Source organism: Acomys minous (assembly GCF_964271855.1).
Source record: "Acomys minous genome assembly, chromosome: 1".
Classification (NCBI taxonomy): domain Eukaryota; kingdom Metazoa; phylum Chordata; class Mammalia; order Rodentia; family Muridae; genus Acomys; species Acomys minous.
The window spans coordinates 659843-685362 of NC_140483.1; the positions used below are offsets into that span (position 1 = coordinate 659843).

At 40.1% G+C, this 25520-nt stretch overlaps 1 protein-coding gene across 3 annotated transcripts in view; it reads left to right on the top strand.

Moving 5' to 3' along the window:
* Nucleotides 1–21775, top strand: part of CD46 (CD46 molecule) — a 34224-nt gene extending 12449 nt beyond the window's left edge. For 2 of the 3 annotated variants that reach the window (XM_084792557.1, XM_084792558.1), the window contains 5 exons: nt 7570–7611; nt 8764–8799; nt 9486–9546; nt 18905–19027; nt 21459–21569. In XM_084792557.1, coding sequence (XP_084648683.1) covers nt 7570–7611; nt 8764–8799; nt 9486–9546; nt 18905–19027; nt 21459–21480 — 284 coding nt within the window. In that variant the 3' untranslated portion in view covers nt 21481–21569. Of the gene's footprint in view, nt 1–7569; nt 7612–8763; nt 8800–9485; nt 9547–18904; nt 19028–21458; nt 21570–21666 lie in introns of those variants that run through there. The other variant, XR_014781159.1, reaches the window with a different exon arrangement.
* The last annotated feature ends 3745 nt before the right edge of the window (nt 21776–25520 follow it).

Genomic DNA, 25520 nt, shown 5'->3' on the forward strand with positions numbered 1-25520 from the left:
TGCAGGCAGACTGCCTATGTTTATGTAGGTTTCTGGGAATCCAAACTCAGACCATAGCTCTTATGTATCAAGTGCTTACCCTCTGAGCTATATCCTCAGCCCATATTTTCCTTTTTTTCAAGCAAAAATTATATCAAACCACATATTTTCCATTGATTTGCTCCTCCCACTTAACGTCTTAGATTGGGGCTTATTTAGATTTATTTTCATAATATATGCCATACTTTACTATTCTCCTCTAGTGGACATGAGTGTCCAGAGGTTTCACATGAATGGGTGCTTAGCTATATTAGTTGTTCCACCAATGGATATGAGTTGTATGTTATATAAAAAGCACATGTATACATATATGTATATACATAAATAAACACACACACACATATATGTAAGGATGGGGATGGAGAGATAATTTAGTGGTTAAGAACATTTGCCCTTTGTTTTGGGTTTTTTGTTTGTTTTTGCTTTTGAGACAGAGTTTCTCTGTGTAGCCCTGGCAATCTTGGACTTGCTTTGTAGCCCGGGCTGGCCTTGAACTCACAGCAATCTGCCTGCTTCTGCCTCCCTCAGTGCTGGGATTACAGGCATGCGCCACCGACCCCGCACAAGTCCTGTTCTCATATAGGATCCCAGTTTGATATTCATCATCCATGTGAAGTGGCTAACAACCACCTGTAATTCCAATTTCCGTGGATCTGATACTCTCTTCTGGCCCTGTGGATACCTGAAAACACGTGGCACACACATGTACACACATACATAGAAACACATGAATTAAAAAAAATTAAAAATAAATCTTTAAATAAAAAGAGACTTCTGGTGTTCCCCTGGTGGGAATTACATAACTTCAGTCATATATCTGAGTTCTTTGTACAAAATTGTAGGTGCATTTGAAACACATGATGGTGTTTTCAGGGAGGGGTAACAGGGTTCCCCTCTCCCTCATCCCCAATAGGGGCTAAGAAGGGCTAACGGTTAGGTGAGCCATAAGCAGAGCTTCTTCAGCTGGTGAGAAGACGCCTTGCTCATCTTTCCATTGTACATAAAGTCACAGGTATTGCAGCCCCCTTTCTCCTTTAAAGTCTATCCATTCCTGTGTCAGATTTGTTGTTTTTAACTGCAGTACTGTTTGTTTTTAATGTTTAACATGTGTTTTTTAAATTTCTAGAATACTCTCACGTTAATCTTGCAATTTAACCAGTCAATTCTTTGGCACTGCACACACTGACCTTCTTGTGTAACTGACCGGAACGTCCACTGTGTACCGATGACTTCCCTCCCTTCCTGTCCCACCACCTGCTGAGCACTTTCCTTGGTTCCCCTAATAACCTTGTCTATGCTAAGTACTTCCTACAACTAGACCACGCAGAATTTGTCCTTTTAGGTTTTGCTTACTTCATATAGCTTAGATGCTTTTGAAAGTAAACCTTTTCAAGACCCATGTAACTTTAGTCTTGTGCTAGAACCACTATTTACAGTGCCACATTTCACCTATTGTTTCATCTGTTGATCAACTAAGGTTGGGTTGTGTCCTAGCTATTCTGTACGGTCCTGGTTTGAACATAGACTTAGACACGTGTTCAAACTTTCCACTTTTAATTTGTCTGGTGTACATCTAGGAGCAGAACTTCTGGGTCATAAGATGATTCATTTTCACTTTTTGAGGAAATATACTGTCTTCCACAGCAGCGACATGACTTTATACTTTTACTAGCAGTGAACAAGAGCTCCAGAACCCTACATCTTCACCGTTGGTTAACTGGTCTTTTGTTTCATTTTTGTAACAAGAGCCACCGTGTGTTTTGTGTTGCTGTAGCAGAACACCACAGATGAGATGATATGTTATGAATGGAAACTTAGCTCTCCTGGTTCTGATTCAGGGAGGTATGTGATGTCAAGGTTCTGCTATTTGGCAAATGCCTTCTTGCTACATCATAACAGAAGGGAAAAGAGAGGTAAGGAAAAGTACGCAACATGGGCAGACTCTCTCCTGAAACAATGAGCCCAGTCCCCAGATGATGATGGCCTGGCACACTTGTGCCCGCATCATTTCAGTGTCCTTATGTTGGCAAGAATTTCTGCACAAGTTTTGAAGAAAACAAGCATCTAAGTCATAGATACACCAATGTTAGCAGGTGTATCATTTGGTTTTACTTCCTTTGCCCTAATATTATGAGGCGTTGAGCATCTTTTCATAAGCTTGTTACTCATCTATATATCTGCTTGTGAGAAATAGCTCTTCAAGTCCTCGGACTTTTCACATTGGGTGTGTTGCTACTGAGTCTTAAGAGTTAGCTTTTCTAGCCGGGCAGTTGTGGCACACGCCTTTAATCCCAGCACTTGGGAGGCAGAGGCAGGCAGATCGCTGTGAGTTCGAAGCCAGTCTGGTCTACAAGTGAGTCCAGGACAGCCAAGGCTACACAGAGAAACACTGTCTTGAAAAAACAAAACAAAACAACAACAACAACAACAAAGAGTTAGCTATTCCCTAAGTAGCTTACCAACTCCGCACTTTCCACACATTTCCTCTCACTCCGGGCGTTGCTTTCCCACTCTGCTTTTGTCCTTCAGTGCACACAACTTTGTGTTTTGATGAAATTCAATCTACTTTGCGGTTATTGTTGCCTATACTTTGTGTCACACTCAAGAAATTGTCAGATCCAACATCATGAAGTATTTTCCTCCAAAAATTATCTTCAATAATTTGATCCATCTAGGATTTTTTTTTTTAATTTTAAGCTCTAACCTCATTCTTTTGACTGAAAATATCTAATTTTCCAACACTAACTGGCAAAGAGACCACCCTTTCCCAAGGACTGCTCCTGTGTGTCCTTGCTAAAAATCTCCTTCACGTGTGTGTGTGTGTGTGTGTGTGTGTGTGTGTGTGTGATACTCCTCAGTTCCATCCACTCCATAGATCTGCATGTCCATCTTTATATAAATACCACTGTTTTAATTAATATATCCTAGTACATCTTGAAATCAAGAAGTATGAGTTCTCTTAACTTTGTGTTCTTCAGATTTCATACCGACTTAGGATAGTTTTTCTACTAATGCAGAAAGAAAACATCATCATCATTTTAATAGGGGTTAGATTGAGTCTATAAATTGCTTTATTATTAACAGCTTATGTACTTTTTAAATCTAGCAAACACAGGATGTCTGTATTAGGTTTTTGTTGTTGTTATGACAACACTGAGAAACTATTTTATTTTTTAAATAAATTTTATTTATTTGATTTACATCCAATTGTACCCCCTCTCCTCTCAGTGCCCCCGCCCCTCTCCTCCCCAGAAAAGGCCTCCCATGGGTACCAACCTGCCCTGGCACATTAAGTTGCTGCAGAACTAGGTGCATTCTCACCCATTGAGGCCAGACAAGGGATCCCAGATAAGGAAAAAGGATTCAAAGGGAGTCATCAGGGTCAGAGAGGCCCCCACTCCAGTTGTTGGGGGATCCACACGAAGACCAAGCTGCACATCTGCTACACATGTGGAGGGGGCTGAGGACCAGTCCGTGCATGCTCTTTGGTTGGTAGTTCAGTCTCTGTGAGGCCCCATGGGCCAAGGTTAGTTGGCCCTATGTCTTCTTGTGGAATCCTTGACCCCTCCTGCTCCCTCAGTAGTTCCCCCAGCTCTTCCATAGGACTCTCCAAGCTCCGCCTAATGTTTAGCTGTGGGTCTTTGAATCTGTTTCTATCGGCTGCTGGGTGAGGCCTCTCAGAGGAGTTATACAGAGTAACATTGATAGTATCAGGGATTAGTTCTCTTCCATGGGATGGGTCTCAGATAGGACCAGTCTTCCGTTGTCCATTCCACCAATCTGTGCTCCATCTTTGGACAAAATTTTTTTTTGTCATAGGTTTTATGGGTTGGTTGATGTCTTTATCCTTACACTGGAAGTCCTGCCTGGCTACAGGAGGTGGCCACTTCAGGCTCCGTATCCCCTGCTGCTAGGAGTCTCACCTAGGATGACCCTCATAGACTTCCTGGGACCTCTTCTACCCCAGGTCTCTGGCAAGTCCCAGAGATGCCCCTCCCGTCTCTGATTTCTATTCTCTCACCCATCCCTCTCTCCCCTGCTCTCCTTACTCCTGTTCCCCACTCCTGCTCCCCTCCCCATGCCCTCTCCCTCCCAGTTCCCTCCCTCCATCCACCTCCAATGCCTGTTCTATTTCCCCATCTGAGTGAGATTCAAGCTTCCTCCCTTAGGCCCTCCTCGTAACTTAGCTTCTTTGTGTCTGCGGATTGTAGCATGTATGGCTAGTATTCACTTACAAGTGAGTACATGTCATGCATGTCTTTTTGGGATTGGGTTACCTCACTGTTGTGGACCATTTTAGTTGGGTATAGGTCCTTGGGGTCAGGAGTTTTTGAAGCGTTGGTGGGCAGAAGATAGGCAGGTGACAGACTCAAACTTCCCCTAGGTTGGTCTGTTAGTCACCCGCCTATCTTCTGCCCACCGACACTTCAAAAACTCCTGACCCCAAGGACCTATACCCAACTAAAACGATCCAAGACGTTCACTCAGGATGATATTTTCTAGTTCCATCCACTTTCCTACAAATTTCAACGTGCCCTCATTTTTAATAGCTGAGTAGTATTCCACTGTGTAAATGTACATTTTCTTTATCCATTCTTTGGTTGAGGGACATCTAGGTAGTTTCCCAGTTTCTGGCTATTATGAGTAAAGCTGCTATGAACATAGTTGAGCAAGTGTGCTTGTGTTATGGTAGAGCATCTTTTGGGTATATGCCCAGGACTGGTATACCTGGGTCTTGAGGTAGAGCTATTCCCAATTTTCTGAGAACCCACTAGATTGATTTCCAAAGTGGTTGTACAAGTTTGCACTCCCTTTGACAATGGAGGAGTGTTTCCTTTCCTCCACATCCTCCCCAGCATGTGCTGTCATTTGAGTTCTTGATCTTAGCTATCCTGAGGGGTTTAAGATGGAATCCCTGTCATTTTGATTTGCATTTCCCTGATGATTAAGGTTGTTGAACATTTCTTTGAGTGCTTCTTGGCCATTAGAGATTCCTCTGTTGAGAGTTCTGTCCCCCCCCCCTTTTTTTTTACTGAGTTATTTGATTTGTTGGTGTCTAATTTCTTGAGTTCTTTATATATTTTGGATATTAGCCTTCAATCAGATGTACAGTTGATGAAAATCTTTCTCCAATCTGTTGGCTGTTGTTTTACCCTATTGACAGTGTCCTTTGCCTTACAGAAGCTTTTCAATTTCATGAGATCCCATTTATTGTTGATCTTAAAGCCTGAGCTGTTGGTATTTTTGTTTAGGAAGTTGTCTCCTGTGCCAATGAATTCAAGGCTCTTTCCCACTTTCTCTTTTAACAGATTTAGTGTTTCTAATTTTATGTTGAGGTCTTTGATCAATTTACACTTTAGTTTTGTCAGGGTAATAAATATGGATCTATTTACATTCTTCTGTATTCCAACATCCAGTTAGACCAGCACAATTTGTGGAAGATACTTTCTTTTTTCCATTGTATGGTTTTGGCTTCTCTGTCAAAAATAAGTGCCCATGGGTGTGTCAGTTTATTTCTGGGTCTTCAGTAGGATTCCATTTATCACCTGTATGTTTCTATGCCAATATATGAAAATGTATCAATGTAATACACATATAAACAAACTGAAAGCAAACAAAATAAACAAACACAAAAACACATGATCATCTCCTTAGATGCTGAAAAAGTCTTTGGCAAAATCCAATACCCCTTCAGGTTAAAAATCTTGGGAGAGATCAGGGATACAAGGAGAATACCTAAAAACAATAAAGGTGATATACAGCAAGCCTATAGCCAACGTCAAATTAAACAGAGAGAAACTTAGAGTAAATACACTAAAATCAGGGACAAAGCATGGATGCTCACTGTTTCCACATCTATTCAATATAGTACTGGAAGTCCTAGCTAGAGCATTAAGACAACTAAAGGAGATCAAGGGATACAAACTGTAAATGAAGAAGTCAAAGTATCTCTATATGCAGATGGTATGATAGTATACAGATGTGTCCCCAAAAATTCTACCAGGGAACTCCTACAGATAATAAGCACCTTCAGCAAAGTGGCTAGATACAAAACAGACTCAAAAAAATCAGTGGCCCTTATATACAAATGATAAACAGGCTGAGAAAGGAATTAGGGAAACAACGCCCTTCACAACAGCCACAAATAATATAAACTATTTTGGTGTAACTCTGACCAAGAAGTAAAAGACCTGTATGAAAAGAACTTCAAGTCTCTGAAGAAAGAAACTGAAGATGTCAGAAGATGGAGAGAAACAATTTAAAAGAAAAAAAGATACATTTTCACCGTTTCAAAGTTTGGTCTATATTCTGCTAACACTACTGCTGTAGACCTAGGGTGAGGCAGAACATCACATCACAGAGGTGGGAGCAGGTGGCACAGGAGTTTGCTCATCTTCTAACAGCTGGAGATCAGAGAGAAACAGGCCACGTCTAACCTTCGGAGGCAGGCCCGAGTCCTCCGGCAGGCCTGCTTCCCAGCTGCTACTACTTACTAACACTGCCATCACGTTCTATCCACCCATGGATTCTATCACTTGAATCAGGGCCTGGCTCGATCAGATGAGCATCAAGTCTTCATGCAACACATACGCTCGTGGGGGATGCTTTGTATGCAAACCACAGCCATGTTTCCTTTCTCTCTTTCACAGCAAAGTTTAGTCTGTACAAGTCTTTACTGCCTTGTGGTTAATTTTAGTATTTTACCTTTAAGTACTATTTTAAATAGGGTTGTCATAATTTCTTTCTTTTTTTTTTTTTAAGTATTAATGGTTCTCTGTGTGTTGACTTTGTATCCTGCAACTGTGTTGAACTCACTAGTTCACATAGGCTTTTGTGGAAGACTGTCTACACAAATGCACATGTCATCTGTGCTGCAGCAAACTCATACATAGTTAAGGCCTGGAGGCAACCCCAACAACAGCACAAGAAAACAAAATCACATTATTTTCAAACATATATTTTTATGTCTTCCTTTCTACTTGTATTTGTTTTCTTTGTTTGCTTGTTTGTTTGTTTAACCTACTTGCTTTGGTTAGAGTCCAATACCATGATGACTATAAGTGGCAAACACTGGTGCCCAATGTTGTTCTTGATCTTAGAGGGAAAGTTTTCAGTCTAACATTAATTGTGGGTTATTTTGATATGGGATTATTCTGTTGAGAAAGTTTCCTTCCATTTTAGGTTGATAACTGAAGTACTTATTGAATCCATTCAATATCTTTAATTTTAATTAGGATCTCACTAAGTTTACAGATTAATTTTGAGACTATACTAAAAAGGGAATGTGTATGTTACTAAATATTACTATACAGAATATTAGTGGAAAGAAATCAAATAGTGAAAAAAATGAAACTGTAGGATTTTATGATGCTACTCAAAATAAGATATATTAATAGATATACAAGGAAAATTAAAATTCGGGAATTTTTATCCATAGGTGAAAAATAAACTTGGGAATTTAAAGCATTTTTATTCTTATTTATCTTTTTGTTTTATTTTAATTAACCTATTTTCCTTTTTCCCCCCTAGGATATTCTGATCCTCGTGGAGGAATATATGGCCAAGAATTAGGTTATTATTTCAGTTATTTATACCTGTGAAGTATGAGACCTTACCAGTTTACATGTTAATATCATACATTTCAGTTATTGGTAGTTAAAGAAGCAGCATACTTTGTCAGTAGTGATAGTTGACATTTAGGATTACTTATTCTGGGCTGACACCATGACAGATGTAAGTCCTACTATGCAGAGTGCTGTGGAGGTAAGTACAGTTTCACAGAGGGCCTTAACACAGGACATGTAGTAGGCTGAGGTTAAAGTTCATAAAGCACAGCTCGCCTTCCATGTGAGTCTCTTCCTGTTTGTATCTGAGTACACTGACCTTAAAGCTTGTGTGTGTGTGTGTGTGTGTGTGTGTGTGTGTGTGTGTGTGTGAATGACTGGTTTAACACAATTTATGTAGGCCTCAGTTTATACAGTGTACTTTAAACAAAACCAAGACTAGTTGAATAGTTACAATAGTTAAATTTCAGTGAAATTTAAAGGCTTATCATGAGTAAGACAAAATCTGCTATATTTTATTTACTAGACTAGATTAATGATTACTCTTTTTAAAAATATCTTTTGGCTCATTTATTTATATAACTGCATCTCAATATGCATGGGAGATTGGGTCTGATAAACCTGTGGTAAGCTGAATATCCTAAGTTGAAATACACTTAGCATATTTATCTGAAGAGTATCAGAGACGGTAACATAGTTATTCAAGTGATCCTGGTTCTGAAGGAAATGTGGCTTGCTCCTGCTGCCTAAAGTCTAAGATTTAGCCTCATGTCATATTGCTAACCCAGGCAAAGGTCCACTTTTTGGGAAAAATGAAATTTTTTAAATTATAAAAAAATTATAGAATGCATACGGAACTAAACCAAATATAGGATCGTATATTGTGTAATGATTTTCCTCTATTTGGTGAATTCTAATTGTTCTGTAATAACTTTTACTAAATAAACTGATGGGGTAAGAAAAAAAAATAACACTGAAAATTGAATTTCACAAGTTGGACACCAAACCTAAAAATGGTCTTATTAGTCCTCTGTGATCAAAATGACTCGGGTATATTAGTGACTGTGTTCAAACTAGATAAATGAACTTTTATTATTCTCTTAAATATGGATTATCTGAACTAATCTAGGGACTTCTAAACACTTGGCTTTTTTCTTAGATGCATGGATTATTGCTCTGATTATTATTACTTCAAGTAAGTATCCCAAATTTTTCACTGCTTAAATTTGCTACTGTAAAGCAGTATATATATATATATATATATATATATATATATATGTATATATATATATGTATATATATATATATATTTTTTAAAGTTTATTGGCTTGTATAGTTTTTAAACTTGAAATTATCTAACTTATAAAAACCTGGTGTTTTATATATTACCCTTTCTTAACTTATATTATTTTATATTCTTTATGTCTATTTAGAAGTAGTCTGCAAGTAATGCATGCTTTTTTAAGATGACCTACTATGAATGTTCATTCTAAGAATGCTTTTTGTAATTTTTTGAAATTAAGCCAGGGATGTCTTCTTTCTTACTATGGTCTATAATTCTAGGGAATTGGATTTAGAGAAAATAAGAGTGCAGATGAAGAACTGGGCGTGGTGGCGCATGCCTTTAATCCCAGCACTCGGGAGGCAGAGGCAGGGGATCTCTGTGAGTTCGAGGTCAGCCTGGTCTACAAAGTTCTGGGTTACACAGAGAGACCCTGTCTCAGACAAATACAAAACAGAACAAGACAAAAAGGAGTGCAGATGGAACCAAAATACATAGCTGCTTACCAATGAAATACAACGTGTATTTCTTCTGCTTAGATTTTGAGTCTGGGCAATCTTTCTCAGGGTTACAGGCTATTTATTTTCCTCTTACTCTAGTTGTTGGCGTTGTTGTGATTTTTCTCATCATACTCCGGTATCTTCAGTACAGGAAGAAAAGGTGAGTGGTGTAAGTTGTGAATCACGCAACTGATTTGTCCTTCGCACTGAGCTACCCTCCTCTTTACAGTGTGCCTGTAGTCATGTGCGCTACTAACTGCTAAAACACGGTCAGCGACCTGAGCAACCCTCCTCTTTACAGTGTGCCTGTAGTCATGTGCGCTACTAACTGGATTTCTTTGCTAAAACACGGTCAGCGACCTTTAACAGCACTGCAGCATAAGGATCTGTATGAAGTTGCCTGTTTTAACACAGCATTATCACTACCAGGATGGTTTCTATGGAAACTAAAGTTTAAGTTGCTTAGAGTGAAGCAAGTTCATTATGAAGCTTTCCCTGCCCTATTCTCTAAATTCAAAAGTGGCAAGAATTAAATTGGAACTGTTTCACTTTATAGTTACTGGAATTTTTATGACAAAAGTGCACACTTGTCTAATTTGGCTAGTGGTAAGAAGCTATGTAGGAGTCTGACTTTTTTTTTTTTATAATTTAGAGTTATTAGTGTTAACCAGGGTGAGTAAGAACATCTCCATTTGATTTCTCTCTTCGGTTCTTCTAAATATTTTTTAATGGTTTATTTATTATGTATACAATGTCCTGCTTGCATGTACACCTGCACACCAGAAGAGGGCACCAGATCTCATTATAGATGGCTGTGAGCCACCATGTAGCTGTTGGGAATTGAACTCAGGACCTCTGGAAGAGCAGACAGTGTTCTTAACCTCTGAGCCATCCTCTCCAGCCCTCACATTTTTTTAAATTACTAACTTGTTCTTTAATGAATTAGAAGTAGCTGAAAGGCTATAATTCACAGGATACTCTACTATATTTTATCTCTGTTCTACCTCTATAAAGATGAAAACAAAGGGGAGTAAAACAGGAAAGATTAAAAGTACGAATAGTTCAAAAGAGACCGGGATTTAGAGGAGGCAGGGATGTTCAGGTGGGATGCCCATAGGTAAAATAGCCATCAAAATTAAATGTGGAAAATGTTGGTATAATGAAGATTTGGAATAAATCTTAGAACACAGATCAGATTTGTGCTTTGAAATTTCTGATAGGATTTAGGTAATTTAATTTTTTTCTTGTCACTTTAAAATAGCTCTGATATCATCCCTAGTAAATAGAAGACCCTTGTTTCATGTTTCCTTTTAAATTAATCACTGGGTTTGGGCTATACAATAGAAGGATATTCTTCACTTAAAAAGCTCAAACTTTTTAATTTTTTAAAAAATAAACTAGTTTACTTAAATAAAAACACCAACAGCTAGGTTGAGGAAGCCACTCAAACATGTGACCTGTCCAAACCCTATACACTTTCATGATCCTCTATACCATTAGTGTGGCCATCAAACACGGGACCTGTCCAAGCTCTATACACTTTCGTGATCCTCTATACCATTAGTATGGCCATCAAACACGTGATCTGTCCAAGCCCTATACACTTTCATGATCCTCTATATCATTAGTGTGGCCATCAAACACGTGATCTGTCCAAGTCCTATACACTTTCATGATCCTCTATATCATTAGTGTGGCCATCAAACACGTGATCTGTCCAAGCCCTATACACTTTCATGATCCTCTATACCATTAGTATGGCCATCAAACACATGACCTGTCCAAGCCCTATACTTTCATGATCCTCTATACCATTAGTGTGGCCATCAAACACGTGATCTGTCCAAGCCCTATACACTTTCATGATCCTCTATACCATTAGTATGGCCATCAAACACATGACCTGTCCAAGCCCTACACTTTCATGATCCTCTATACCATTAGTGTGGCCATCAAACACGTGATCTGTCCAAGCCCTATACACTTTCATGATCCTCTATACCATTAGTGTGGCCATCAAACACGTGATCTGTCCAAGCCCTATACACTTTCATGATCCTCTATACCATTAGTATGGCCATCAAACACGTGATCTGTCCAAGCCCTATACACTTTCATGATCCTCTATACCATTAGTGTGGCCATCAAACACGTGATCTGTCCAAGCCCTATACACTTTCATGATCCTCTATACCATTAGTATGGCCATCAAACACATGACCTGTCCAAGCCCTATACTTTCATGATCCTCTATACCATTAGTGTGGCCATCAAACACGTGACCTGTCCAAGCCCTACACTTTCATGATCCTCTATACCATTAGTATGGCCATCAAACACATGATCTGTCCAAACCCTATACACTTTCATGATCCTCTATACCATTAGTGTGGCCATCAAACACATGATCTGTCCAAGCCCTATACACTTTCATGATCCTCTATACCATTAGTGTGGCCATCAAACACGTGATCTGTCCAAACCCTATACACTTTCATGATCCTCTATACCATCAGTGTGGCCATCAAACACGTGACCTGTCCAAGCCCTATACACTTTCGTGATCCTCTATATCATCAGTGTGGCCATCAAACATGTGACCTGTCCAAGCTCTATACACTTTCATGATCCTCTATATCATCAGTGTGGCCATCAAACACGGGACCTGTCCAAGCCCTATACACTTTCATGATCCTCTATATCATTAGTGTGGCCATCCTGAGGCAACAGAGCTTGACATCTTCTCTGTCAATCACATTTTTATTCACTCATCCACCACCAAAAAAGTAGGGGAGAGGACTAAACTAGAAGAAGTAAATAAAATTTGAAGCTTTTAAATATTACTTTATTATATGTTTTAAGTACCTGTCATTCCTTTATTTGAGTCTCAAATCTTGCATTTATATAACATCTAATAACATTTGATTTTTCTATTGGTTATATGGTTTTAAGCTACATGGATTAAAAGATGTCAGTAGGGAATGCTATCAATGGTGTAGAAATAACTTCCAAAGGAAGGAAAACAAAGTAACTTTTCATTGCCCTTTTTGTTGTTGTTTGTAATATCACTCCATGAAAATTCATGATGGATCCCTAAAAATACTAATATACGTTACAGACTTGTAGATACCAGTTAATGGATCTTTTAAAGCTGAACAATAATCTAGTCATTGTCCTCACAAACTAAAGGCCCAACAGCAACTTGAAAATATAAAAGTAATTTGTTCTGTAATTCTTCTTGTTCCTATGTAACACCACAGTGGTCTAACATAAAATTAAATATCTAAAAATATTTGGAAGATAATTTTTCTTCAAACAGGCAATGTAGTCACAGTACAGAGTAGTAAACTTTAGAAAAAGTTTCCAAGGATGGTGTGGGAGGTAGTTAATTGCCTCTTAATTGCCACTGAGCTAAAATATATATTGTATTGGTAGCCCTTTAGGATATAATTTGCCCTCTCAAATGACAGGTCAATATAACATATGATGGTTAAATTAAAAGTAGGTTTCTTTCCCCCATGCTTGACATACACAAGGCACTGGGTCAATCTCCAGCGCGCGCGCGCGTACACACACACACACACACACACACACACACACACACACACACACACACACACGTAATTTAATTTTCAGAATGCTTGGCTTCTGAACACTGAAGTTCATATATGGATGTCGGGGGATTTCTGTTGTTTGTTTCAGGGAATAGCTCCCTATGTAACCCTGGCTAGCCTCAAGCTTGTGACGATCCTCCTGACTTGCCCCCTTGTGGCCATATACCTGAATCTCAAGGAGTGAGCCCACTCCTTTAACATTTTGAGCAATACTTCTCTGTAGGTCTGTCCATGAACCACCTGAACATTTCCTGATCCTTTAGTCTGGCTTAGGTCCGAGACCTACTTTTCAGTGCACTCCTAGGGTGCTGTATGGCCCACCATATAAAATTCTTCATTGGCCCATGTTGTTGAAAATTAAAAAAACAAAACAAAACACTGTCAAGCTTACTGCCTTTTTCTTTTCTGATATTTAAGGTTATTAAGTCTTTTTCTTTATTCCTTTTTTCCTTTCCTTTCTTCTCTCCTTCTCTCTCTCTCTCTCTCTCTCTCTCTCTCTCTCTCTCTCTCTCTCTCTCTCTCTCTCTCTGTGTGTGTGTGTGTGTGTGTGTGTGTGTCTGTCTGTCTGTCTCGGTCTGTCTCTCTCCTTTCTTTCTTTCTTTTTCTGAGACAGGGTCTCACTATGTAGTTCTGTCTATCTTCAGACTTGCTTTGTAGACCAGGCTGGCCTCAAAACTCACAGAAACCCACCAGCCTCTGTCTTCCAAGTGCTGGGATTAAGGGCCTGCACCACTACACTCAGGCTTTATATTTTTTTAAAAGATTGTTTTTTAATGTGTAGAAGTGTTTTGTCTACATGTATGTAAACATATGTGCCTGCTGCACAAGGAGACCAGAGTAGGGCACCAGATGCCCCTGGATCTAGAGTTACAACCAATTGTAAGCTACCATGTAGCTTTAGGAACTGGGCTTACAAGAACAAGCACTTTTTTACCAGTCAGCACTTTCCAGCTCCTCAATACCTCATCTCTGTGTAACTTATTCAAGAGTGGGTTAACAGTGGTCTTTATTTTACTTAAATGTTTTGTGCTTCTTTAAATCTTTAATGCCCATACTACTTCCCCACAATGTAGCTTTCATTTTCCACACACAGTTACAAATCAGTCGGATCTGCAGCAGGTCCACTTGGTGTCCTTCATCCACTTCAACTCAGATCTCTTAGGCTCCACAACTCCCCCTCTTAGATGTCAGTCCCAAGCTCAGTTTTCTGCCTGGGCTTCTGACCCACCAACTATAAATTAAGGTCCCCACACTTCTTACTTATTTAGTAGAGTGACTCACAGAACTCAAACTGGTTTGAACTGCAGAGGGAAAGGTGTACGTCAGGGAAGGCGCAGGGAAGCTCCACGCCTTCAGGGGGACTAACCCCAGAAACCTCCTTTTGTCCACCTGTCTTGAATCTCCGTTCCCGATCCATTCCGCCTTTTTTCTTTTTTAACAATCATGATTAATTAGATCATCTAGGCTTCAGCCCTTCTTCTTGAGAGGCTGGGCAGTAGGGCTAAGCTTTAACCCTAAAGAGCTGTCTAGGTCATTTTTAAAGCTTCTGAGAAGTTCCACTCATGAGTTAGTTCATTAGTGCGAGCGCGCGCGCGCGCACACACACACACACACACACACACACACACACACACACACACACACACACACCATCATTTTGAAGAGTCTAAGGATATTAAGAGTTGTTGGCTACAGAAATACAGAATCACATTGCTGCCATAACTTTCTATACAAGGCTATAAAATGTATGGCTACTTTTCTGTTTTTAGGGGATAACTGGTAGAAGGCAAAGATGTTGTCAAGTTGCTGTTAACGTATGGTTTTAAAAACTGGCTTTGGTGTAAACAGATGTTTGTGAGGACTTGGGAGCCCTCACTGCAAAGTACAAACATTGTGCAGGTAATACTTTTCAGGGTATTAGCATCATTCAAGTTGTGAAAAATAGCCAGAAGGTTAAAAGTATTCTATAGTTTTGGTTCTTGACGCTCAGGTATAAGAAAAGGACAGAATGTGGACTGGGGTGGTAGCTTATCAGTAAACTATTTGCCACACAAGCTTGAAGACCTGAGTTTGATCCCCAAGACCTACATAAAAAACCAGGTGTGGTGGCACAAGGTTGTAATCCCAGCACTGGGGATACAGAGATAGACAGGTTCCAGGGGCTTGCTATTCAGTCTGCCTGCTCTACCACATACACAAAAGAGTAAGTTTGGATCATCAACATGGGTCTCAAATAAGCCCAGTCCACACACTTCTTTCTGTTTTCCTCTCCAGTTTCCTTTCTTCACGAATTTGCTCCTCTTGGAAGCAACATACTGCTCAACTTTCATCTTAAAAGTCTGTGTGCTTCTGGCTTGTTTGTTTGTTTGTGTTTTTGAGACAGGGTTTCCCTGGGTAGCCTTGGCTGTCCTGGACTCGATTTGTAGACCAGGCTGGCCTCAAACTCACAGAGATCCACCTGCCTCTGCCTTCTCATGTGCTGGAATTACAGGTGTGCACCATTGTGCCCGGCTGTCTGCGTGCTTCTGAACAGCTGCTTTTTGTTTAAATATTTTCATTTGTGGACCTTTTTTTCATATATGCATGATTTTCTTTACTCCAGTTAAGATTTGCTTTACTTACATCCCTGGAGAGGTAAAAGTTATTCCATAAATGAGCATTATTTGTATAATTCTTGTGTTTTATTATCCATAATAGTAATTTTTATTGTTTTCCATTAATGAGCTTTACTACTTGGTTTAACTTAAATTAACATTGACTGATTTAATTATTTTGTCATCTGTAAATTGTTTAGGCTTAAATGAGATGGCTTAAAAACTGTTGCCAGTAGACAGCTGAGGAGTACCAACACATGGTGCAGAAAAGTCAAGAATCCAATTAAGTTCAGCATTTTTTTCTACTTGATTCTAACTTCTGAGCATTCAGCAGACTGTTCTACAATATTGTGTAATTGTTCAGAAAGGATATAACAAAATTACAACTAACCCAAAGATTTACAGGCCATGTTGTTAGTTACATAAGGATCATCCTGTACATGCCTTTAATCCCAGCACTCAACAGGCAGAGACAGGCAGATCTAAGTTCAAGGCCAGCCTCAACGACATACTGAATTCCAGCCAAAGCTACATGATACCCTCCCTAAAGAGAGAGAGAGAAGAGAGGAGAGAGAGGGAGGGAAGGAAGGAAGGAAGGAAATAAGAAAAAAACTGTCTGGAAAAGAAAAAAGATGTATACCATAGAAAGAAAAGACACTCAATGCAAAGTTAAAATGCATCAAAAATACCTGATTTGTCCTAAAGTTGATTCTCAACATTGTAAGAGACTTAATATATACTGTTCTCTTCTAATATTAAAATTATATAAACCTGATCTTTTTTTCTTACAAAATGTTGTTCTTTGAGTTTTTATAGTATTTGTTTTGAACAGATGGTTAAGAGGTAAACACTGAACAGCACTGTCAAATGTGTTTACCGGCTGGGTAGTATGTAATTTCAGAGTTAAAGTGATGTACTGGAGTTAGGATCCGGAAACCTCCGTTGACAAGCCTGGAACTCACCTCCATTCAGTAACCCCATACTGCACTCTTCCTTCTGAAGTAACTTCACTCAGCCCCTCCCCCTCCCTCTGTCTTGCACACACCAACTGAGGAGAGCTACAGAGAAGGAGAGACGAGAGGCTGAGTTTTATCTTTAATGCAAAATGTTGCTCTCAAAAGCAGCGGATGGCATTAGATACAAGTCACGTGAGTTCAAATATATTGGCAGGGAAAATAAAAGAAGCAGCTTAGATTGCTGTTGTCTTCACCCAATTATTTATGTTGTCTTATATTCTTTTTCCGAGTTTAGCACAGCGTGCATGGCCAGGACTGTGCTGCGATGTGGTCATCAGCAGTCATTACTCAGTGTCCTCCCAACAGTCCAATTGCGCCTACTGATGAAACAGCTACAAACCTAAACACGAAGGTGGTTTTGATTCTGAAGGGAAGCAGCCATCAGAAGCAGTTCAAGTGAAAGCAGGGCAAGAAAATCGTCCTTTATAGAAACAAAAGAATAGTTTACATGTTACAAATGTACTCAACTCCAACTTAAAACTAATCCCGTAAAAGCATTTACCTGATTCTCTGAATCAAAATAGATTTGTTATATTATAAAAAAAACAATATAGCCTCAGCTTTTGAAAAATTATAGTTGTTTCTGGTTCCGTCCTGTAGTCTATCTTTGGATAAAACGAATTAAGTGTTCTTTTAAGTGCCAGTTATGGTGGTGCACACCTATAGTACCAGTGTACAGGAGGCTGAGGCAGAAGAACCATGAGATGGAACTGAGCCAGAGTCACCTAGCAAGGGTGTCTAAAAACAAAAGAAAAAAGTGTTGCTTCATTTGTGCTACAATATATATCTACATGGCTAGGAGCCAGGGCAGGTCCTATGAGAGCGTTCCTTAGTCCACAGAATCTTGGGAGGAAAGCCACAGGACCCATGGGAAGGATGGTTTCTTGAACAAAGCTGGTATCTCTGATCACAGAAAAAAGACAAAACATGCCAACTAGGAGAGGCTGCTAGTCTGTCCAGTCGTGGCTACTTTCTAGTGTCCTGGGACTAAAAAGTCCCAGACTAAAGCTAACTAAGAAAGAAGTGTTTGGAACTGAGCTTTGGAATGTGTAAACATTGAGAGATAATTCAGTGACTGCTAAAGTTAATTTTCAAAATGAGTTAGAAATTCAGTTTCAATCTTTCTCACTAAAATAGCTTTTTAAAAATAAAAAGCAGGGGCTGGAAAGATGGCTCAGTGGTTAAGAGCACTGCCTGTTATTTCAAAGGACCCAGGTTCAATTCCCAGCACCCACATGGCAGCTCACAACTGTCTGTAACTCCAAGATCTGACACCCTCATATCAATGCACATAAATTAAAATTAAAATATTAAAAAATAAAATACAACTCCAAACTTATTGCTTTTAAGGAGAGTTGTATGTGTCTGAGGACCAGGGTATGTGCGTGTGAACACAGGTGCTGTGGAAGCCAGAGGCCTTGGAGTCACTGGAGCTGGGGTACAGGTGGTTATGACTCACACCTGGTTTGCAGGCTAGGGCCTCTGCAAGACCACTGCTTTTCACTTTCCTGAATAGTGGATTTCTTTTTAATTTTGAATTAAGAAAAAAGATTTCAGTACATTCCACTATATAAAACTGGCTATAAAAAAATATAGCGTTCTTAAGAGAATTCAGTGGTAAGCTAAACTATGAAACCACCACAGCAGCCTTAAGAAATTGCTCCGTTATGGGCTTAGTGACAGGATCATAATGGCAGCTACCAACAGGTCATCTTTGCTGGCTTTTGCACTGGCTGCATCCCTGAAGAATGCACGCACACTGGTAAATAACTGGCTGCTCTAAGTTTTGGGTTAAACCGTTGCAGGGCCTACAGTGCACCTGTCTCTACTCAAAAGTGAGTGGCTACAGTGTGCACAGTTAGAATTACTATTTCTCTCAGACAGCATCAGGTGCAGAGCTCTGAGACTAAAGAAGCCTGTGTGCCTCCCTAGCCTTTCCCATTGGTCCTAACTCAAAACAAAGGAAACGTTTACTAAGTACTGTGTATATGCCAGATTTACTTCCTCTTTTAGAGGGGACACAAGGATAGAAGAGGGTTTTTTTTTTTTTGGTTTCGTTTTTTTTTTTTTTTGGACTTAGATATGAACATTTGAAATATTTTCTAGTTTACAGAGTCGATAAAATAAATTTTTGTTTGTAAGTTTAATTGTCTCCTTTGGGGCAGTGATAGAGGGCTGTGTGAGGAACTGGGGTCCACTCCCGTCACCACAGGAAAACGCCTGTTTTCAACGTAGATCTCTGGAGTTTAATCTCTGCATGGTTATGTGATGCTGCTCTTATGTCTGTCTTATAGAAAAACAGAGTTCAAAGCTCATTATACCATTCTCCAGAAAAAGTCAGGCTCAGCCTTACCAGTAAAGAAAACTGCATCGTTGCCACGAGCCAAGAGAAGCAATATATCTTTTGCCTCTACCATGTAAGTCACCATTTCCACTGTTATGCACACAACTGTTGGATCACAGTGCTCACAGTGGCTTGAATGTAGCTGCCTGCCAGTGATACATCTTTAAAATGTGTATGAATTTTGTATAAAAAATGTATCTAGTTTCCTTTAACTATCACTTATATTTAAAATCAAGTCAATACCATATCCTAACCCACTTCAAGTTGGGAAATGATTAATTTCATACCAATGTGTAACTCAGAGAAATATAATTTATAATAAAATTACATTTCAATCTAACATGTCAGTAAAAGTAGATAAATGCAGGTTTATTAGATGCTACTCTCAGGTGGGTTGGCTGGTCCTAAGCAAATGGGGGCGGCGGGTGTGTGTATGGCAGGACAGGGAAATCAGTAACCTGGGCTAAGGCAAGAGGGTTTTATAGATCTGATGTGGCTAATGCCGTGTCAGCTAGGAGCTGGGCTTGTGCCCATATATGGTCAAAAGCTGAGCCCTTGGGCAGGCAGTCTTGGGTAGGTGAGGGGTAACGATGTGTTAGCCTGGGGTTGAGAGAAGGAGAACAGACTGGGTCTCCCAGCTTGTGCAGGACAGAGCAGGGCTTCCAACCAAACAGGTGGCAACAGCTACAGCCCAGTGCTAGGAGAAGGTGAGTCTCAAGTCAGTCTGGCTATGTAGCAAAGTGTTGCCTTACGAATATTACATTTTATTTGTCAATTTTGAGATTTAATTCTTAAGATTTTTCTTTTCAACAGTTATAAAATGTATTTTCTATATGGTTCATTATAAGAAGCCTTCACATACATACACATCCAGTAAAACTAGAACACTGAAAATTGGGACTATAAAAAAAATCTAGACAGCTCCAAGAATATTAATAGCAAAACTATGTAAATGTTAGTAAAATTATTTTTCCTAACAACCTTAGTGATTTAAATAAATTACAAAATTGATGTCTGGCATTTGTTCTAACTTTTTTGAACATCAATAAACTCGCCAAAGAAACACTACCACCATTTCACAGCTTCTGCAGAGTGAACACTGTAGCCCTTTTCTTAAGCAACATTCCAGATGTTGAGTCACGCACTCTGAAGTTCTGGCTAATTCGCAACTTTCTTTATTAAACAAACCACCTCAGCTAAATTGTTTGAAAGGAATAGATTCACCAAATAACTTGAAGAATGAAGAAACAGACACTGCACATTACTTTTGCCAGAGGAAGCCTTTTCCAAAAGTCTTCTCCTGAAGGAGCTCCTGACGTCCGTTGTCCTGAAGGAGCTCAGAGGCAGGTCGCTCGCACTCAGGGAGAACCGGCTTGGCCACCACCAGGCCCCGAAGCCATCAGGCTCTGAGGAACTAGTGCTGAGACACCAAACTGCCACTCCTGACTTACGGCCCTTTGTAAGGTGCGCTCTTAACTTTTCATTTAGTAGCACAGAGGGGCCAAGGAGACATCATCCTGAGAAGACTGTGAATAGAAACAGAAAGGAGGTGAAGGTGAATCCTGTTTTGAGTATAAATACCTACAGTCACTCTGAGTGACACCCCCCACTCCAAGTAGATCCTTTGGGAAGATAATGTTTGAACAGAAAAAAAAAATCACACAGAAACTCTGGGTTAAGAAAATTCGAAGTCCCTACTCATTTTCATATACTTTAAAACAATGTAGTAATTGTACCCTAGCCTGGTGTATACTTAAAGTCACAACATTTCAAACCAGGGAAGAGCTGGGGGATAGGAGGACCTTAGGGGCCAGGAGCTGCACAGGAGAACAACAGAGCCAACAAACCTGGGCCCAGGGGGGCTGCAGAGACTGATGCACCAACCAAGGACCACGTGTGGTGAAGACCTAGACCCTCTGCCCAGATGGAATCAATAGGCAGCTCAGTCTCCTTGTGGGCCCCATAATATGGGGAGCAGGGGCTGGGGCTGCCTCTGACATGGACCCTGTTACCCACTCATTGATCGCTTCCCCCCTGGCGGGGCGGCCATGCCAGGCCACAGAGGAAGAGGATGCAGGCAGTGCTGATGAGGCTGGACAGGCTGGGGTCAGATGATAGGGGAGGAGAACTCCCTTTTCCTGAGGACTAGGGGAAAGTGGGAGCAGATGAGGGAGGGGGCTACAATCAAGATATAAAGTGAATAAATTAAAAATGAACAAACTTAATAAAAAGCCCTTAAAACTAAAAAAAAAAAAAAACTGACAAAAAGACAGCAAAGAAAATTATTTACTAATTGCATAAAAACAGCTTTACTGTTTCTAAACTTAATTTAAAATGTTTTCAATCAAATATTTTATTTTTTAAAATAAATTTACCTTTATAGAAAGCTCTGCTTCAAATTAAACCTTCAAATTAGTGTATGTGAAGGTTTTTTTTTTTTTTAAAGATAGTCTAAATGACCAAGAAAGAGGCATTTTGAACTTGAAATGTTCTTTTACCTACAGAAATGTGTCTGCAGCAAAGTGAGAAGGCCATGTGTGGAAGTCATCACTGCTCCATCTGTGAAGACTGGCTTTTCAAGTCTGTCAAAAGTAAAGTTATATTTGCAGGAGGTTCATTCGTGGTAATGTATGTGTGTATGTTCCAAGTTTCAGATCAAATCTGTGCTTCTAACTACAATGTCTGTCTAACTACCATCTCCTCACATCTCAGCTCCTCCAGCTCCCCAGGAGTGCTCAACACCCAACCCCGAGTGCCTGTGCCCTGAGCAGCGACATGGTACCTGCAGGGAGGAGGCCACATTTCCAAGCACACCACCAGACCGTACCCTTACGCCTTACACTTTCACTGCACATAATGGCTGTGCACACTCTCAAGCTACTGTCACCGGATGCTTATTGCCCTCTCCAGATCCACGCCCTGCCTGTCCTGTGCAGCTCTACCCACTCAGGGTCTTGATCTTTTATTGCCTTAAGTAAGAGTCTATATGCATGTGTCTAGATGGAGAAGTAACTTTCATATCACTTTAGTACATTCATAGGGTTAAAAAAAAACAAAGTCTAGCAATTAAAGTAACCTGTGTAATAGATAGGATATGGTTTTCTTTATGTGAAAATAATTCTCCCTGCCTTTGCAGATATGAAGTAAGCCGGACTAAGTAAAGGCAGGGCAGTGTTTTTCACCTGAGGCTGTCTGCTAGCCTCCCCCAGGGAGCTTTGCTGACACCTGAGTACCACCCCAATAGGCCTGAGCACAGGAGGTTTTAATTTCTCTGGTGATTCTAATTTGCAGCTGAAGCCGAGAACCTGCATTAGCAACTTTCAGGCCTGACAATCAACTCTCCATATAAACTTAGAAAGAGGGTAAAAGCCTAAAGAAAATCATAGCTTAACTCTTTTAAAAAACAAAATATCAAAAAGTTGAATTTCCTGTTGTTCATGGGTTGGGGATGTAGCTCAGCAGAAGGCTTGCTCAGTATGTACAAGACTCTGAATTTGCCAGGCAGCGGTGGTGGCGCACACCTTTAATCCCAGAACTTGGGAGGCAGAGGCAGGTGGATCTCTGTGAGTTCAAGGCCAGTCTAGTCTACAGAGTGAGCTGCAGGACAGACAAGGCTACACAGGAAAAAAGACCCTGAATTCAATCCTTAGCAGTGTGTGTGTGTGTGTGTGTGTGTGTGTGTGTGTGTGTGATTAACATAACCTTGCTTGCTTAGAAGCCTTACTGTCTGTCAGAATAAACAGTGATAAACTGTACCTTAAAATATGATAGTAATATTTATGAATACTATCAACACAGAATGAAAATTACATTGACCTAAAACATTTTAGACAATTAACCTGAGACTCTAACATATTTTTTTAAATTGGCATAAAATATGCAGGGAGAACTTCTATAGTAACCAACAATGAATTGTCCAAATTATGTTAGAAAGACCTAGGGGGTGAAAGGAATTTGAATTTTCATTTTAAAGTTTAAGGGAAATAAGCAATTTTACGGTGTTCTAAAGCTTGTGATACCAGGATTGGATTTTAGCAATTTGCCTACTTAAGAGAAGACTTTAATGGCCTACTAACTTCTAGAAGTGACTCAGAATTGAGTGAACTCGATACACAACGACTATTCACTGGTTCTCTATGTTCATCCAGGTTAGGCGGCTGAGCTGTCAACCGTTGGAACTATAGCTCTGCTGCCCTCTTGTGGACTGATTTGGGTATTTGACAGTCCTCTACCCCTTCACTGTGAGGGTGTCATGGCTGGGACTCCAGAACCATTAATTTTATTTTAGCTCTCTTCTGCTTTTGTGAAAGTAACAATTTCTTTGTTCCTCATTTCTTAAATATAGGTCTAATATAACACTGGGGGCGGGGGACAATGTTGAAAAGCTACCCACTTTGATTCTTGACATGACTGCCCAAAACTCAGTAAAACCTGAGTACAGGTAGCAAGACTGATGTGACGCACAGTACTGAAGACTGTTGTACACTGCAATGCTGAACCCTGTGCTGGACCAGGAGAGACAGAAGCTCTGGTATTTGGGGCTTGTGGCTTCACTGGGAATTCAGGGACTACCTAATGCTTAGGTGAATACACTAAGTATGGTCTTGGAAAAAAATAAGTCATTTGGCTACCTACCTCCACCTGCAATGTCTCATCAAATAATATTAAATCTGTACTTGAGGTGAGCTTCGGCCATGAAGAATTCCTTCTGTAGGCTCTCATAGCATTATGCTCCTCAACTGATGTGCTTCTCTCAACATCGTGGTCTTGTTAGAAGGTGGACACTGATCAGAGAAGACAGTGTGATCACAGAAGCCAAGTGTGACCCTGGTGGCCCCTGAGGCTTGAGGAAGAGGACCAGACAAAGAACACAGCCTGTTTATAGACAAAGGCAAGAAAAATGTATTTTCCTTCATATTCTTGAGGGGTCTGTGTCTGATAGTACCTTGATTTCAGTCCAGTAAAAACGATGTCAGGTTTCTGCCATTCAGAAATGTTAGGAATGTTAAGTGTGGGCCCGGCATGGTGGTGCACACCTTTAATCCGAACACTCAGGGAGGCAGAGGCAGGTGGATCGCTGTGAGTTCAAGGCAGCTTGGTCTACAAAGTGAGTCCAGGACAGCCAAGGCTACCCAGAGAATCCCTATCTCAAAAACAAACAGACAAACACACAAAAATGTTGTGTGTTAAGATGTCACATTTGTGCTAATTTATTATAGCACTGACAGGAAATTTATGCACCAAAACTGGCAGCATAGAACAATAGCCACTATAGTAGGCCTTTTCAGAAACAGGGCAGTGGCTCTTGACCCTGGCTCTACACTAGACACATCTGAACCTCATTCTGAGACCACCCAAACTGGTACTTGCTTGCGGGGATGGGACCTGAGGATCACTCTTTTGATGACCAAAGCTATAGCAATGTGCTACTGGGTTAGACTGTGCCCCAGATAAAACATATTAGAACTTCCTTAGGCCGCCCTAAAAAGTATGTACATACGTGTGCAAGCTATTCCTGAGGCTATATGCCAGCTTTCAAACTAAAGGCCTAGATCAACTTCTTAAAAGATGCTAGGGTCTAGACTTAATTCATCTGATCTACTAAACTGGCTGCAGATCTTTCTTCCCCCAGGTCGCAAAAATACACTGTATTCACACTTCTAGAAAGTCTGATAAGGCCTAAGTTAATAATGTTTTAACAAAAGACTTTCTACCTGGGTTGACAGCATGGTTTTATAAGCCTGACTCAGGAGGGTGTTGGGGAAAAAATATCAATTAAAAACTACTCAGACTGACAATTTTATGTATAGGGCTATAAGCATCCAGATTAAAAAAAATAATTGAGCAGTGTTTGTTCAGGTTTGGTTTTGCTTCTGAGAACTTTGGGATATGGAACAGTTTAAGCATTCAGTAATGATGATATAGATTTTTTTTAATGAAAAAAACTTAGATCACTGTTTTTGTGCTTTGGTATTAAACTCCACCTCCGAGCACTTAACTCATTTAGGAACTAGTCATGAGCTAGGAGTGTATTAATTGTATTTTCAATACAAATTAATTGGGAGCTTTGGACAGGGTAGCTATATTTTTTGTTTTTTTTTTTTAAAGATTAATTTGTAGTTAATACCACAAAACCAATCTATCATACTTACAGGAGCTGAAGTCTCCTACTTTAGTAGAGCAAATTAATAGTTACAGCTGAGGGACTTGGCCATTCCCACTACCGCATCCTGGGACTTAGAACATGGGTTCTTCAATCAAAAGCTTGAAATAGCTCTGCAGCTGCAGGATGTATCATGCCACTGGGCAGTCTTTCCAGAAAATGCTCCAGTAGCCTCCCACTTCTAGCAAAATGGGCAAGGCAGCCATCTGGGGTAAGGCTGCTGGGATGCAGGCTCAGGAACAGCTCCCTGGGCATCAGTTATTGAAGCCCACTGTCTTGAAATAGTGGTACTGCCAAGAGTTCATAGTTAGCAATGCAGCTCCTATGGAAGGGGCCACCTGCTTTCTTCCTGAAGGTTCTCCAAGCATGAATCCGGGCCCCCAAAACTGTCAGACCTGGAAAA